An 11,660-nucleotide genomic window follows, 5' to 3' on the forward strand; every position below is an offset into this window, starting at 1 on the left:
CTATTCCGCCAAGACCAAATACATTAACATACCAATCCCTCCACGAGTTGTCATGACAGAACTATTTTTAGAGTTTACACTGAATAAAATGTCGTTTTATAAGAGAAGTCACTGACTTTTTGCGACAGGTGGGATTCAGCTTACGGCACTTCTCATTCATTCCTATGGTATCTGTAAATGGCGATTGAGTGTCGCACAACTCTGAAATTCAATGATGTCAAAACTATAATGTGATCACGTGATCCAAGTTGACGGTTACACTTTTTCCAATAGTAAGAAATTCAGTCCCTCTCATCTCTCAATAGTAAGACTCTGTCTCTGGAACCACACTGGCAATGTCTCAAACTTCCAGTGATAACGGTAATGAGTGGGGTTGACAGTGTATTTGTATCTTCCATTACAAGGGTGAGATATTACCCTCTTATGTGCTTTATTATTACCCTCTGTGCTTTATTATTTAGAATCATTTCTTTTGTTCGGTCAAGTTTGCTTCGTCTGCAACCATAAGACTTTGGAATTAAACTTCATAATGCAAGTTTTTTTATTCGCGATGAGCTTTGGGAATGAACTAATCGTCATTTACTCTTTTATTTGTTTTTAATTATTAGCTTTTATCTTTCTAAATATTCATAAACACTATTGTGTTTCCATGATTTTGTTATTATTAACATACACAAAATATGAATGTTAATAAATGTGAATTGCTGGATCAAAGCTGAGCTGATCTAAATTTAACAGAAATTTGTGGAAGGACAGTATGTTTGCACTGGTTGTAGTATAGGACCCCAGGGATCACATCTCATTTTCTCTTCTTTTCCCCTCTATCAGTGTCTGGTGGTAGGAGCAGATTGCATCTGATTGACTTGGGAAGCTGTGAGAAGGTGCTTTGTAAGAGCAGGGACGCAGGAGGAGGTCTGTGTCTGTCTCTGACTGCATTAGGAAATGTAATACTGGCTTTGGCCAACGGAGCTAAACATGTTCCATACAGGTAAGAAAATGTAAATCTTTGCCACAAGACAATAAGAAATCAAAATGGGTCATGTTGCTCCAAATGTGTAGATACAGTTCTAACGTCTTTGGTATAAAAATATCTAATCAAATAGCATAACTTGCATAAATAGAATTACATGATAATTCTGAATATCTTCCTGAGGTCTTATGCGTTTCCATAGAAGATGTAATACTGATGCATTTGAGCGTATAATCAAAGATGTCAGCAACAAGCTTGTACCTGTGATCTCTGTGTTGACAGGTTTATTGTTTGACTGCTGTTTTTCTGTATTTTGCTGAGCTCATAGATCATGCACCTCTTTTTAAAAAATAGGTTCTTGTCGGATCGCATATGCCTTATTTCTCACCTTTCTAACACCTATTCACATTTCGTAGAAATGCAATATAGACATATTTGTAGCTTTTTGTGATTAATATCATGGCAAGACTGTATAGTGAACCTTTCGATGGTTCTGCACTTTTAGAGAACAGTTAACGGCCAGGCTGCCTCAGTGCTTGATTAAACAGCTGACTTTCTGCTGACAATCTATCAACCTTTGTTTATGCTGACAATGAAAATGTATTTTTCCAGGGATAGCAAGCTCACAATGTTACTGCGAGATTCCTTGGGGAACATCAACTGTAGGACAACCATGATTGCCCACATCTCTGACTCCCCTGCCATTTATGCAGATTCTCTTACCACCATTCAGCTAGCCTCCCGAATCCATCGTATGAGGAAAAAAAAATCAAAGGTAACTTTTTAACTGACTAGAATTTAGGAATTCTTATAATAATTGTATATTGTACTTAGAGGATTAGTGCTGATTTTAACATTTTGATATTTAGTCTAATAGTTTTAGACCAAACAAAATCAATATATAAATATGTTTAGTGCATATTAAAATCAACAATTATAGTGAGATTGTAATTGTGTATCGTAACTTTTACTGTTATTGGAAAAATTCACTTGATGTATTGCCCTTGGGTAGTGCTGCGTCAGATAAATGGTTTTGAAAAACATTTATATTCATATTGTTGTCTTGGTGTTGTATAACTCTTGCCCTCAGAATACAGTCAATGCATGACCTTATTAGACATAAAGTGTGTTCATACTTTTGTTGTGACATGGTTAAAACTATACCACACCAGAGTTCCAGAGTATTTTTAAATGATATTTTGGTGTTGTTTTTTCAAGTATGCCTCTAGTTCCTCTGGAGGAGAGAGTTCCTGTGATGAGGGAAGGATCCGCCGACCACCACATTTGCGACCATTCCATCCTCGCACTGTGGCCCTTGACCCAGATCTACCATCATTCCTCAGTGATCCTGACTATTCTTCAAGTAGTGAGCAATCATGTGACACTGTAATTTATGTTGGCCCTGGTGGTGCTGCCATCTCTGATCGAGAGCTCAGCGACAACGAAGGACCCCCAACCTTTGTTCCCATTATCCCCTCTCTTAACCGTAAGCAACGAGGGAAAGAAGGGCCAGTTGACCATGATCACTTCAAATGTAACACCTTTGCTGAGCTTCAGGAGCGATTAGAATGTATCGATGGTAGTGAGGAACCTACAGACTTTGTTGGAGAATCTGGAGGAAATTCTGCAACCCCTAAAATGGACTGTGATGCAACCAAATTGAAAGAAGGCTCTGGTTGCATTTCAGTTTCTCCCAAAACTCCTATCAAAGCGCTCTTATCAACACAGGACAGCATATCCAAAAAGTCATTTTCTGTAGCCAGTAAACTGCCTGGCAGTCCAAAACACAAATCCAAATTAGAACATTCCAAGTTGCAAAGCGCCACATCAGACAAAGATCTCAGTACCATGTCTGAGAGTTTATGTAGGACAAGTGCAGATGGTGAAAAGGTGCAAATGTCATACAATGGAACACTCTTATGCACTCCAGGAAAACAAAGTAAAACAATAGTATCCCAAAAGTCGGAGCCTGTAGTTAGGGAAAAAGTTTTTTTCAGTAAAAAGTTACCCAAGCCTGCTCCCCCACCACCACAACAAAAAGACTATGTCATGGTCAGTAGTGAAAATGAAGAAAAGTCTGCCACGAGGATACCGCCAATTGGGATGAGTCATCAAAAAAGAGATGATTCAAATGAGAACTCACCGCTAAAATTCCATCACCTTAATCACAGGACTTCTGGGGAAATTAGGTCCAGTCTTAGGGAAAGGTGCATGGAGAAGGACATATTGAGGACAACTGTAACCCTTAAACAGCCAGTGGAGCTAAATGGTGAGGACGAGCTTGTGTTCACTCTTGTGGAAGAGTTATCAATTGGCAACATTGTGGACAATGGAAGACCCTCCAGTATTGTGAGCTTCAATAGTGATTGCTCACTACAGGCCCTTGCCTCAGGATCACGACCAGTAAGCATAATTAGCAGTATCAATGATGAATTTGATGCCTATACATGCAATGTTGGTACCTCAGAGGCAAACATTAAAATGGTGGCACCATTACAGGAGAAAGCATGTACTTCACTCGGTAGCCGTGGTTCTTCTATCACTTCATGGCTTAGCGAAGTAAGTGTCTGTACTCTGGAGAATAAAGATGACCAAACAGTAGATGTATTTCTCCCTCAAGGTACTCATACTGGCCCAGACAGGAGTTTCTACCTTGATTCTCTTAGGATGTTCAAAAGCAGCCCTCAAAAGGAACTTATTTCCTTGAATGATAGTGGCTGTAGCTTTTCAGATTTGGACAACGACAGTGTTATATCAGGCAAACTCTCTCTTAGCAAGTGCCCATCCTCTCCAGAGGCCCCACAACTGTCTGCCAAAAGTTTGCCAAAACTGGCAAAGGCAAATACCATTCATTTATCCGATCCCCAGTCTTTTCAAGATTCTCAAGTTGTCCAGTTTAGTCTTTCCAGGAAATTAAAACCTACCTCATCCACAGCCCAGAGTAGCGGTATCAGTGCAAGCAGCTCCAGTAGCAACTGGAGACGTGAGCCACCAAGGCAAGACTGCATACCAGATCCATGGCACCAAGTAGACAGCTCATTGGAGTTTTCTATAACCTCTAATTCAGGTTCTTCATCCAGACTGGCTAAAAATGGAATGAGTGGAATTCCTGCAAGAAAAGCAGGCACAAGCAGCAACAGTGTACCTCGAATGCCCAAAACACTAGGGTCAAACCCATTCCAAAGGGTGGTGGACGGATGTGAAAAATCCAGCAACAACAGGAAGATGGAGTCCCCGAGCAAGATGCCACAGCTCAGACGAGGCGCAACAACACTTGGGACAGTTCCAGTCATACATACGTCCACTGATGTCAAGCTTGCTCAAGATATTGGTTCCTCAACAGGAAGTTTAAAGTTTTCCTCTTTAGGAAAAAGTGGAAAATCAAGCAAGCATGAGGAGAGTATGTCAAAACCTGGCAATGTATCACCACCTCCTCCTCCAGTACGCAAATCTAGTTTGGATCAAAATAATCGAATCTTGTTTCCCCCAAGTGCCTTAAAGTCTGCTTATGAGGCTGGAAAGTCTTTAGCACAAAGGGTTACAGGTTTAGAGGATGATATTGATCTTAGCTCTAGGGGTGATTCAAATAGTTTAAGAATATCTAACTTAAAGTCAGAGCATAGTTTGATAAAAGCAACCTCTAGTATCAAAGCTAGAGGAACTAGAGGTGATACAGGACAGGTATATGGGAGTCAGATATCTCTAGACAGATGTGACAGTTTGTCATCTTTGGGGTCGAAACCTGCTCTTAGTCGAGAAAACAGTGGTGCTAGTCTCAACAGCAAATCAAGCAAGTCTGTCAATAGGTTTGGATCACCTGTTGCCACCTCTTCCCCAATTGCTACCTCTCCACCTTCTTGTATAAACCCAGTAGCCACTGTAAAAAGTGGGATTGGCAAAGGCAGCCTTAACACAAGACAAATACCTGTTAATGCAAACAAAGCTCGTACATTATCTGCAAGCAACTCCAAAGCCCTGAGCTCATCCACTAAGTCTCTTGTGGCACCAGCAACAAGGAATGCCAACCTTCCACCTTCAGGAAAGACTGCATTACCTCGAGCAACAGTAGGAGGTAATGGTAAATCCACAAGAGGAACAATAATGGGTACCAAGCAAGCAATGCGGGTAGCAAACAGTCGCGTTAGTGAGTTGGCCTTGGCCAATCCTTCTGGGAAACATACAAAGGGCTCAGGTGATTCAGACAGTGGCAATGACAGTGGAGTGAACCTTAATGATGACAAGCATACCCCAATCCCCATTCTCCCATCTCCATATAGTAAGATCACAGCCCCCAGAAGACCTCAGCGCTACAGCAGTGGGCATGGAAGTGATAACAGTAGTGTCCTAAGTGGGGAGTTGCCTCCTGCCATGGGACGAACTGTACTCTTCTACCACAGTGGAGGGAGCAGTGGATATGAGAGCATGATCCGTGACAGTGAAGCTACTGGTAGTGCTTCTTCAGCCCATGACTCCATGAGTGAGAGTGGGATGTCCTCCTCTGGTCGCACAAGGAGCTCCAAAGCACCCAAGAAGAGGTCAAATGGTGAGTAGCATCTCTTATTGTCTATGAAGACCTGAAGTTTTTGATAGTCATATTGCTTGTGTAGTATTTTACATTTGGCCCTTAAGCATGAATCATGTTGACACTGAAGCCCACATGGAACATAGCTATTTTTCTTTCTTTTTTTTCTTTTTGAGAACTACTCTAGTCAAAAAGGCTATGAAAACGGTGATTTTTTACAGTTTTATTGTATACATAATATATGCCGACTTGAGATGATATAGCACAGATAATGCTAATACTATGCATCTGCACATCACATACAATTTAGTCAGGGGGTTTTGATATTTATCTCCATCCAGTCTACATCCTCATACATATACAAAACACTAGCACAGCTTAAAATGTTCCTATTCTTCAATATATTTTTGTTTGCTTGCTATTTCTTTATCCATCCATCTTTTATTCTGTTTTGTTTATCTCATTTGGTTTTGCAATCTTTCAATGTCCTAATTACTTTTCTATCTCACATATTTCCTTTGTCTCTCCGTGGACCAGGCCTCCAGAGGCGGCGTCTCATCCCAGCTCCCTTACCGGACACCTCCTCTCTGGGGAAGTCTGGGACCACGGGCCAGTGGGTGGACCTTCCCCCTATGTCCGGGCCACTGAAAGAGCCTTTTGAGATCAAAGTGTATGAAATTGATGACGTGGAGAGGCTTCAGCGACGAAGACAAGAAAAGATAGAAGAGGTTAGAATGGGTTGTCTGGTTATATGCTGAATAATACATACTGTAGATGCATAACTATGTATAACTATCTTTGCACAGTCCATAACTGAGATGTCAGAGAACAATTTTGTCCATAACTGGCTTCCCAAAGATTTGCTTTGATCTAGGATGAGTTAGATTTTCCTATGTAAAGAGCAATATTATTAGTTCAGAAATATGCTCCATGTATCATATTCAAACTTTAGACACTAAATTAAGGTTTTGGTTTCTTTGCTTCTTATTAAAAATTATTAAGATAATGTACAGCTTAGGGCCTTAACCTGCTAGTAAAAGGGGATGGGAAAAAATTGTTATTTATTTGGAAAGGAAAAAAACGGTTTACATTTGAAACACTGGAGTGATGAAAATCAGTTAACAATCTGGAATTAATTGGTTTTGGCAGAAGCAAGCAAGCAAGGAAGGGTGTAAAACTGCGGGAGTAAAATGATGCAGTTAAAAGAATGTTATCTTTTCTATCATTAAATCAGCAGGGTAATGCACTCACATAAATCCATGGAGATAATCTTCAGTTTGTCTGTCAGAGTTTTTAAGATCAATTGGAATTAAATTGGACAAGATTTATGTTGAAGCATGTGCCTTCTATAGCATTAGTGCACAGGAGTGTTTATCCAGGCATAGGGGTATTATAATATTCTTGGATAATAGGAGTGCATGTATGTTGTGTATTCCCACTTCTTACTATAGCTTCTGACATTCTTTTCCTCTTGTCTCCAACAGTCAGTTCAGGATGTTGAGAAGGTATGTTGATTAACTGGCATGGATGTAGCTCGATTGTATAATTGAATCAGACTGTATTGCAATAATTATTCCATTACAATGCCTGGAAAATATCATAGTATTATTATAGTTCTGTAACCCATGCTTCCTTTGTGCAGAAAATGTCACGGTCAGGGGAATATTGAAGTAATTTTATTAGACCAGCATTGTACCAGATTTTTTACTTCTAGTTAATCCAGATAAACCCCAAATTAGTCTGTGATATGGAACTGTCATTTTAACCATTATGTCCATCTTCTGTCCACAGGGCCTGATGTATTTTAACACTAAATTGAAGGTTCTTGAGAAACGGGCACAGCAAATCATAGATCTCAGAGCCAAGCATAAGACTCTGAAAGAAGAGCTGGAGAACACAAAGTCTAGATTAATGATGGATCCTAGCAAGTGGATTGGAGAGTGTAAGTGTTATACCTTTACATTAAACTTGTGACTAGTAGTGCTTCTTGTAGACAAAGATGAAAGTTCATGCTAAATACTTCCAGTCCATTTCTTTGTAATGACTCTGTTCTGGTTTGTTTTGCAGTTGAGGTGGATGAGGATTTGGATCAGGAGTCGCAAGAGTACTTGGAGGCATTGGAGCAGGCTACGGCTGAACTGGAATACTGCGTCAACCTATGCAAGTCCCGCGTCATGATGGTGACCTGCTTTGACATCCGAGTAGCATCTGACGTGCAAGAAGGACCGCGAGAGGTGGAGGTTTAAGAACAGAATCTGGTGATCGATGAACACTGACAAAGAGATGGAGGAAGACAGGACCCTGGATGTCTGAAAGGAAGGATAATGAAATGTTGCAGCCGGTCTGGCGATTCCAAGGAAATAAAATTGATCAAAGGATGATCTTTATAATAGGATGGAACACTGAATTCTGCATGAAGTAGGAACTTATCTTCTGGAGAAGAGAACACTGTTCCGGTTAAATGCAGTGCCTCACAATAAACATGGAATAGACTTACTCAAATGGAAATCCAACAAGCTTACATGCGTTTGACACATTTCCTTACACAAGGAAAGAGAAGAATCATTCTCACTTACCGAAGAGTTATTCAGCCACACCACAAAGTGCCTTTTTCATATGACTGTTTTGTACATTTGTTGTCAATCATTATTTTTTCTACTGGTGCTAGTGCTATGACCAGCATACCCAAACCGAACCATATTTTTTTGTTATTTTATTGCATTGTATAGTGTATTTATATGATCGTACAGTGTGTGAAATATCATTTTGGGTGCAAAAGGAGAGCAATACAGCTGACTTTCCATGCTTTGCCTTTGCCTCCTGAACTATCACGTCTGTCAGCATACTGTTATTAAACCTTTTGAGCCTTATGTTGCAGTTTTCTGTCTGTTTGAAAAGTAGTTTTTTCTACTTTTCAAATCAAGTATCTTTTTAGAAAAGTCTTTTTAAGGAACACAGTATCACTCAGCAATAGACAGTCATGCGTGATGCAAGCCAGTTTTCATAAACGTGTTTGGTTTGGTTACCTTGACTCTTCCAAACTGGACTGAAAATGGATGCATATCCGACTTTGACATGTCTATTTCCCAGAGAATCGTATAGTTGATTTGAATTGGTACTATGTTTGCTCAGCCACATTGAATGTAGCCTACGTTAAAACATTTGAATGAACAACAGAAAAATCACCAAGAATGTAAAATTTCAAGCATTGTTATTGGTTCTTATCACGTAAATGAATGCAACTCAGTGTCATTGTTATGCTCGCGATAGATGCTAGAGAGGTGTGATCTATTAAAATGCAGATTGGCCTCTTGTTCTTGTTTACTTTAAATAGACACTTTGACAAAGGGCATTCATCAGTGTAACCTGACATGTCTAGCTCAGCCTTTCTCTGTGGACACAGAGTGTGTCCTTTAGCATTTAAAGATTTGTAGGTGTGATTAAAGAGGGGGGAGGTGACATTTGTGCGGTACAGGAAGGACTCTTTTCCATACCCATTCAGACAACAGCATCTTAAAAATAACCATAAAAATATCTGATGAGATTTTAAGCACTGTGGCACGCTCAGTGGCATATTTGGTGCTGTTAATACACACTTTTTATAGACTTAAGAGAACATTGATTCTGTCATTAAAATCTTGACAGTCCATGTACCCAAACATTACGGTCCAGTCCTTGATGTATTGCAGGTTTTATTAACTACACTGTGGATGAATATCCAAGCCTTAGTCCTATGCATCCATGCAATCATGGTCTTGAACAAACAACCTCAGCAAATGGGAAAACAGGAAGCATTTAGCACAAATGTCGGTCTCATAGACTAGCCTTCACAGGATATACTGTATAATGATTATTATTCAGCGCTCAATGTGCTGTTTAATAACTGCTGTAAAAGACCACCTGGATTTCTCTGATGTTGAAGATACCATCACAGAAATTTGCTGGTGAAAGTGATTCAGTGTTTTAACATGTAGATGTCAGAATGACTTTCCTGTTATTTGTCTGTCAAAGGCTGTGAATGAACTTTAGATCTCATTCGACATTGACGTTAAAGAATTCAAAACTTTTTATTGGATTTATTTACCTTTATAAACACTCTCAGGCCCATTTTCAAGATGCTGCATTATATTTGTATTTTTTTTCTAGAATTTATTCTTCATCTTTGAATTTTGTAATGATTATGCTGGCATTCACTATACTTTAAGTACATGGATTTAACTGACACCAAACTGAAATTTTTGTTGAATGAAAGCTGACAACGTATGTTGCATCATGTTTCATATAAAATCATATTTTCTAACTTTTTTGGTTTTGTAAAGAATTTTCTGACCCTCTGTATAAATGTATCATATGGCAGCTTGGGCTAACACTGTTTTTCTTGTGAATAAAAATGTCCTTCTTATTTGTCTTGGTCTGTCCATTTCTTTTCTATAGGTATTTCAAGAATATTTATTTCGTTATTTAAATGTGTTTCATAAGGGGAAAAAAAGTTGATAAGTTGATAAAAAGAAAATTTCAAGAAACTCTTCAAAACATGCAAAATCTGGGGTGTTGTGGGTTAGTATTAGCATTAATAATTATAAAATCTGAAAACATCAGTAATATCAATATGAAAATTATGTATGATATATGAATTAAAAATATTATTTAAAAAGATTTGATCGCAGTCTTTTTAGCGAGGTCCATTAGCGAGCTATCAGGTTTGTATTCTCACCAGTAATTGGACAAAATATTGTGTCACATTGCAAAACAGCGTGACTGTCACACTTTCTAAAACAACCAGTGCAGATTTTGGTGTCTGAATAGGTTTAATATAATTGTCATGTCAGCAAAGCATCCCTGATTTGTTTGTAAATAAAGAACACTTGTGTTATTTTCCATATTTACATCATTATGAAATGCCTTTCAAATATGGTAAATGTCAAGGACAAACATATGGCTAAAAACGTGATCATAAACTAGTTTAGTATATAATAGGAAGTCGTGGCCTAATGGTTAGAGCGTCGGACTCATAACCCAAAGGCTGTGGGTTCGAGTCTCGTACCGGCAGGGATTGTAGGTGGGGGGAATGAATGTACAGCACTCTCTCCCACCTTCAATACCACGACTGAGGTGCCCTTGAGCAAGGCACCGAACCCCCAACTGCTCCCCGGGCGCCGCAGCATAAATGGCTGCCCACTGCTCCGGGTGTGTGTTCACGGTTTGTGTGTGTTCACTGCTGTGTGTCCGCACTTTGGATGGGTAAATGCAGAGCACTAATTCCGAGTATAGGTCACCATACTTGGCCACATGTCACATGTCACTTCACTTCACTTAATATATCTGCCAGAACTTGTTTACTTCCATTTATAACTACCATGCCTTATTATATTGTAAACATTTTGTCTGTTGAGTATTAATACACACGAAGTTGAAATTTCATCCAATGCCAAGCTGCTATTAAAACAGTGGAATTCTAGTTAATAAATCAATCATTCTAGTTTAGTTTATTCATCTTGGTAAACAGAGCAAGAGCTATATAAAGAATTAAGGATATGTCAGCAATCCACAGGTGTTGGAGAGAAATATAGAAGGTGATGAGCTGTGTCGGCAAACCAGTACATCACAGATTCACACAAAAACACATGCACATGCATTCAACATAGTCCTTCATCCTGTTGTGTTGCCACCTGCTCTGATTTTCACACATGAATAGTCTTTTTGATTGGGCGTACACACAAACACACACACACACTTGAGCACACATGCACAAACACATTTGAGGGTGATTACTGCTAAATGCACAGCTCACGTCTTGCAATTTATCAACCTAAGAACCTACTAAGGTAATACTTTGGCTTTCTTCTACAAAGAGGTTGTGTATATGGTTCAGGTATATTCCAGCGCACACTGCACATCCAAAACACACAAGGCCATCATTTAAAATAAAATGCGGGTCTTTAACCAAGCTGCACAGCATGCTAACGATAGCTGGTTACGTTTTACATATGTTGACATCTCCCTGGCCCTATAATTCCCTTAGCCTTTCTGTCTTCATTCCACTGAAAGCAGCAATAATGATTTGGCAATTGTGTTGCAGCAGCTGGTCACTGTATTGCTAATCAAATCTGTAGCCTTTAGCTTAGAGGGCCCTGAGTGCTTTTTGACAGCAGAGAAGAGTGCCAAATC

General features: G+C 39.4%; 1 protein-coding gene across 1 annotated transcript in view; it reads left to right on the top strand.

The window, feature by feature from the left end:
• The window catches only part of LOC107559913 (kinesin-like protein KIF26A), a 96,275-nt gene extending 86,462 nt beyond the window's left edge, over nt 1-9,813 (top strand). The window contains exons 10-15 of the mRNA XM_016243940.1: nt 829-988; nt 1,583-1,745; nt 2,189-5,513; nt 6,030-6,220; nt 7,284-7,434; nt 7,560-9,813. Of these exons, the coding sequence (XP_016099426.1) occupies nt 829-988; nt 1,583-1,745; nt 2,189-5,513; nt 6,030-6,220; nt 7,284-7,434; nt 7,560-7,738 (4,169 nt within the window). The 3' untranslated portion in view covers nt 7,739-9,813. The remainder of the gene's footprint in view (nt 1-828; nt 989-1,582; nt 1,746-2,188; nt 5,514-6,029; nt 6,221-7,283; nt 7,435-7,559) is intronic.
• The last annotated feature ends 1,847 nt before the right edge of the window (nt 9,814-11,660 follow it).

Source organism: Sinocyclocheilus grahami, unplaced genomic scaffold, assembly GCF_001515645.1.
Source record: "Sinocyclocheilus grahami isolate Dianchi unplaced genomic scaffold, SAMN03320097.WGS_v1.1 scaffold704.1, whole genome shotgun sequence".
Lineage (NCBI taxonomy): Eukaryota > Metazoa > Chordata > Actinopteri > Cypriniformes > Cyprinidae > Sinocyclocheilus > Sinocyclocheilus grahami.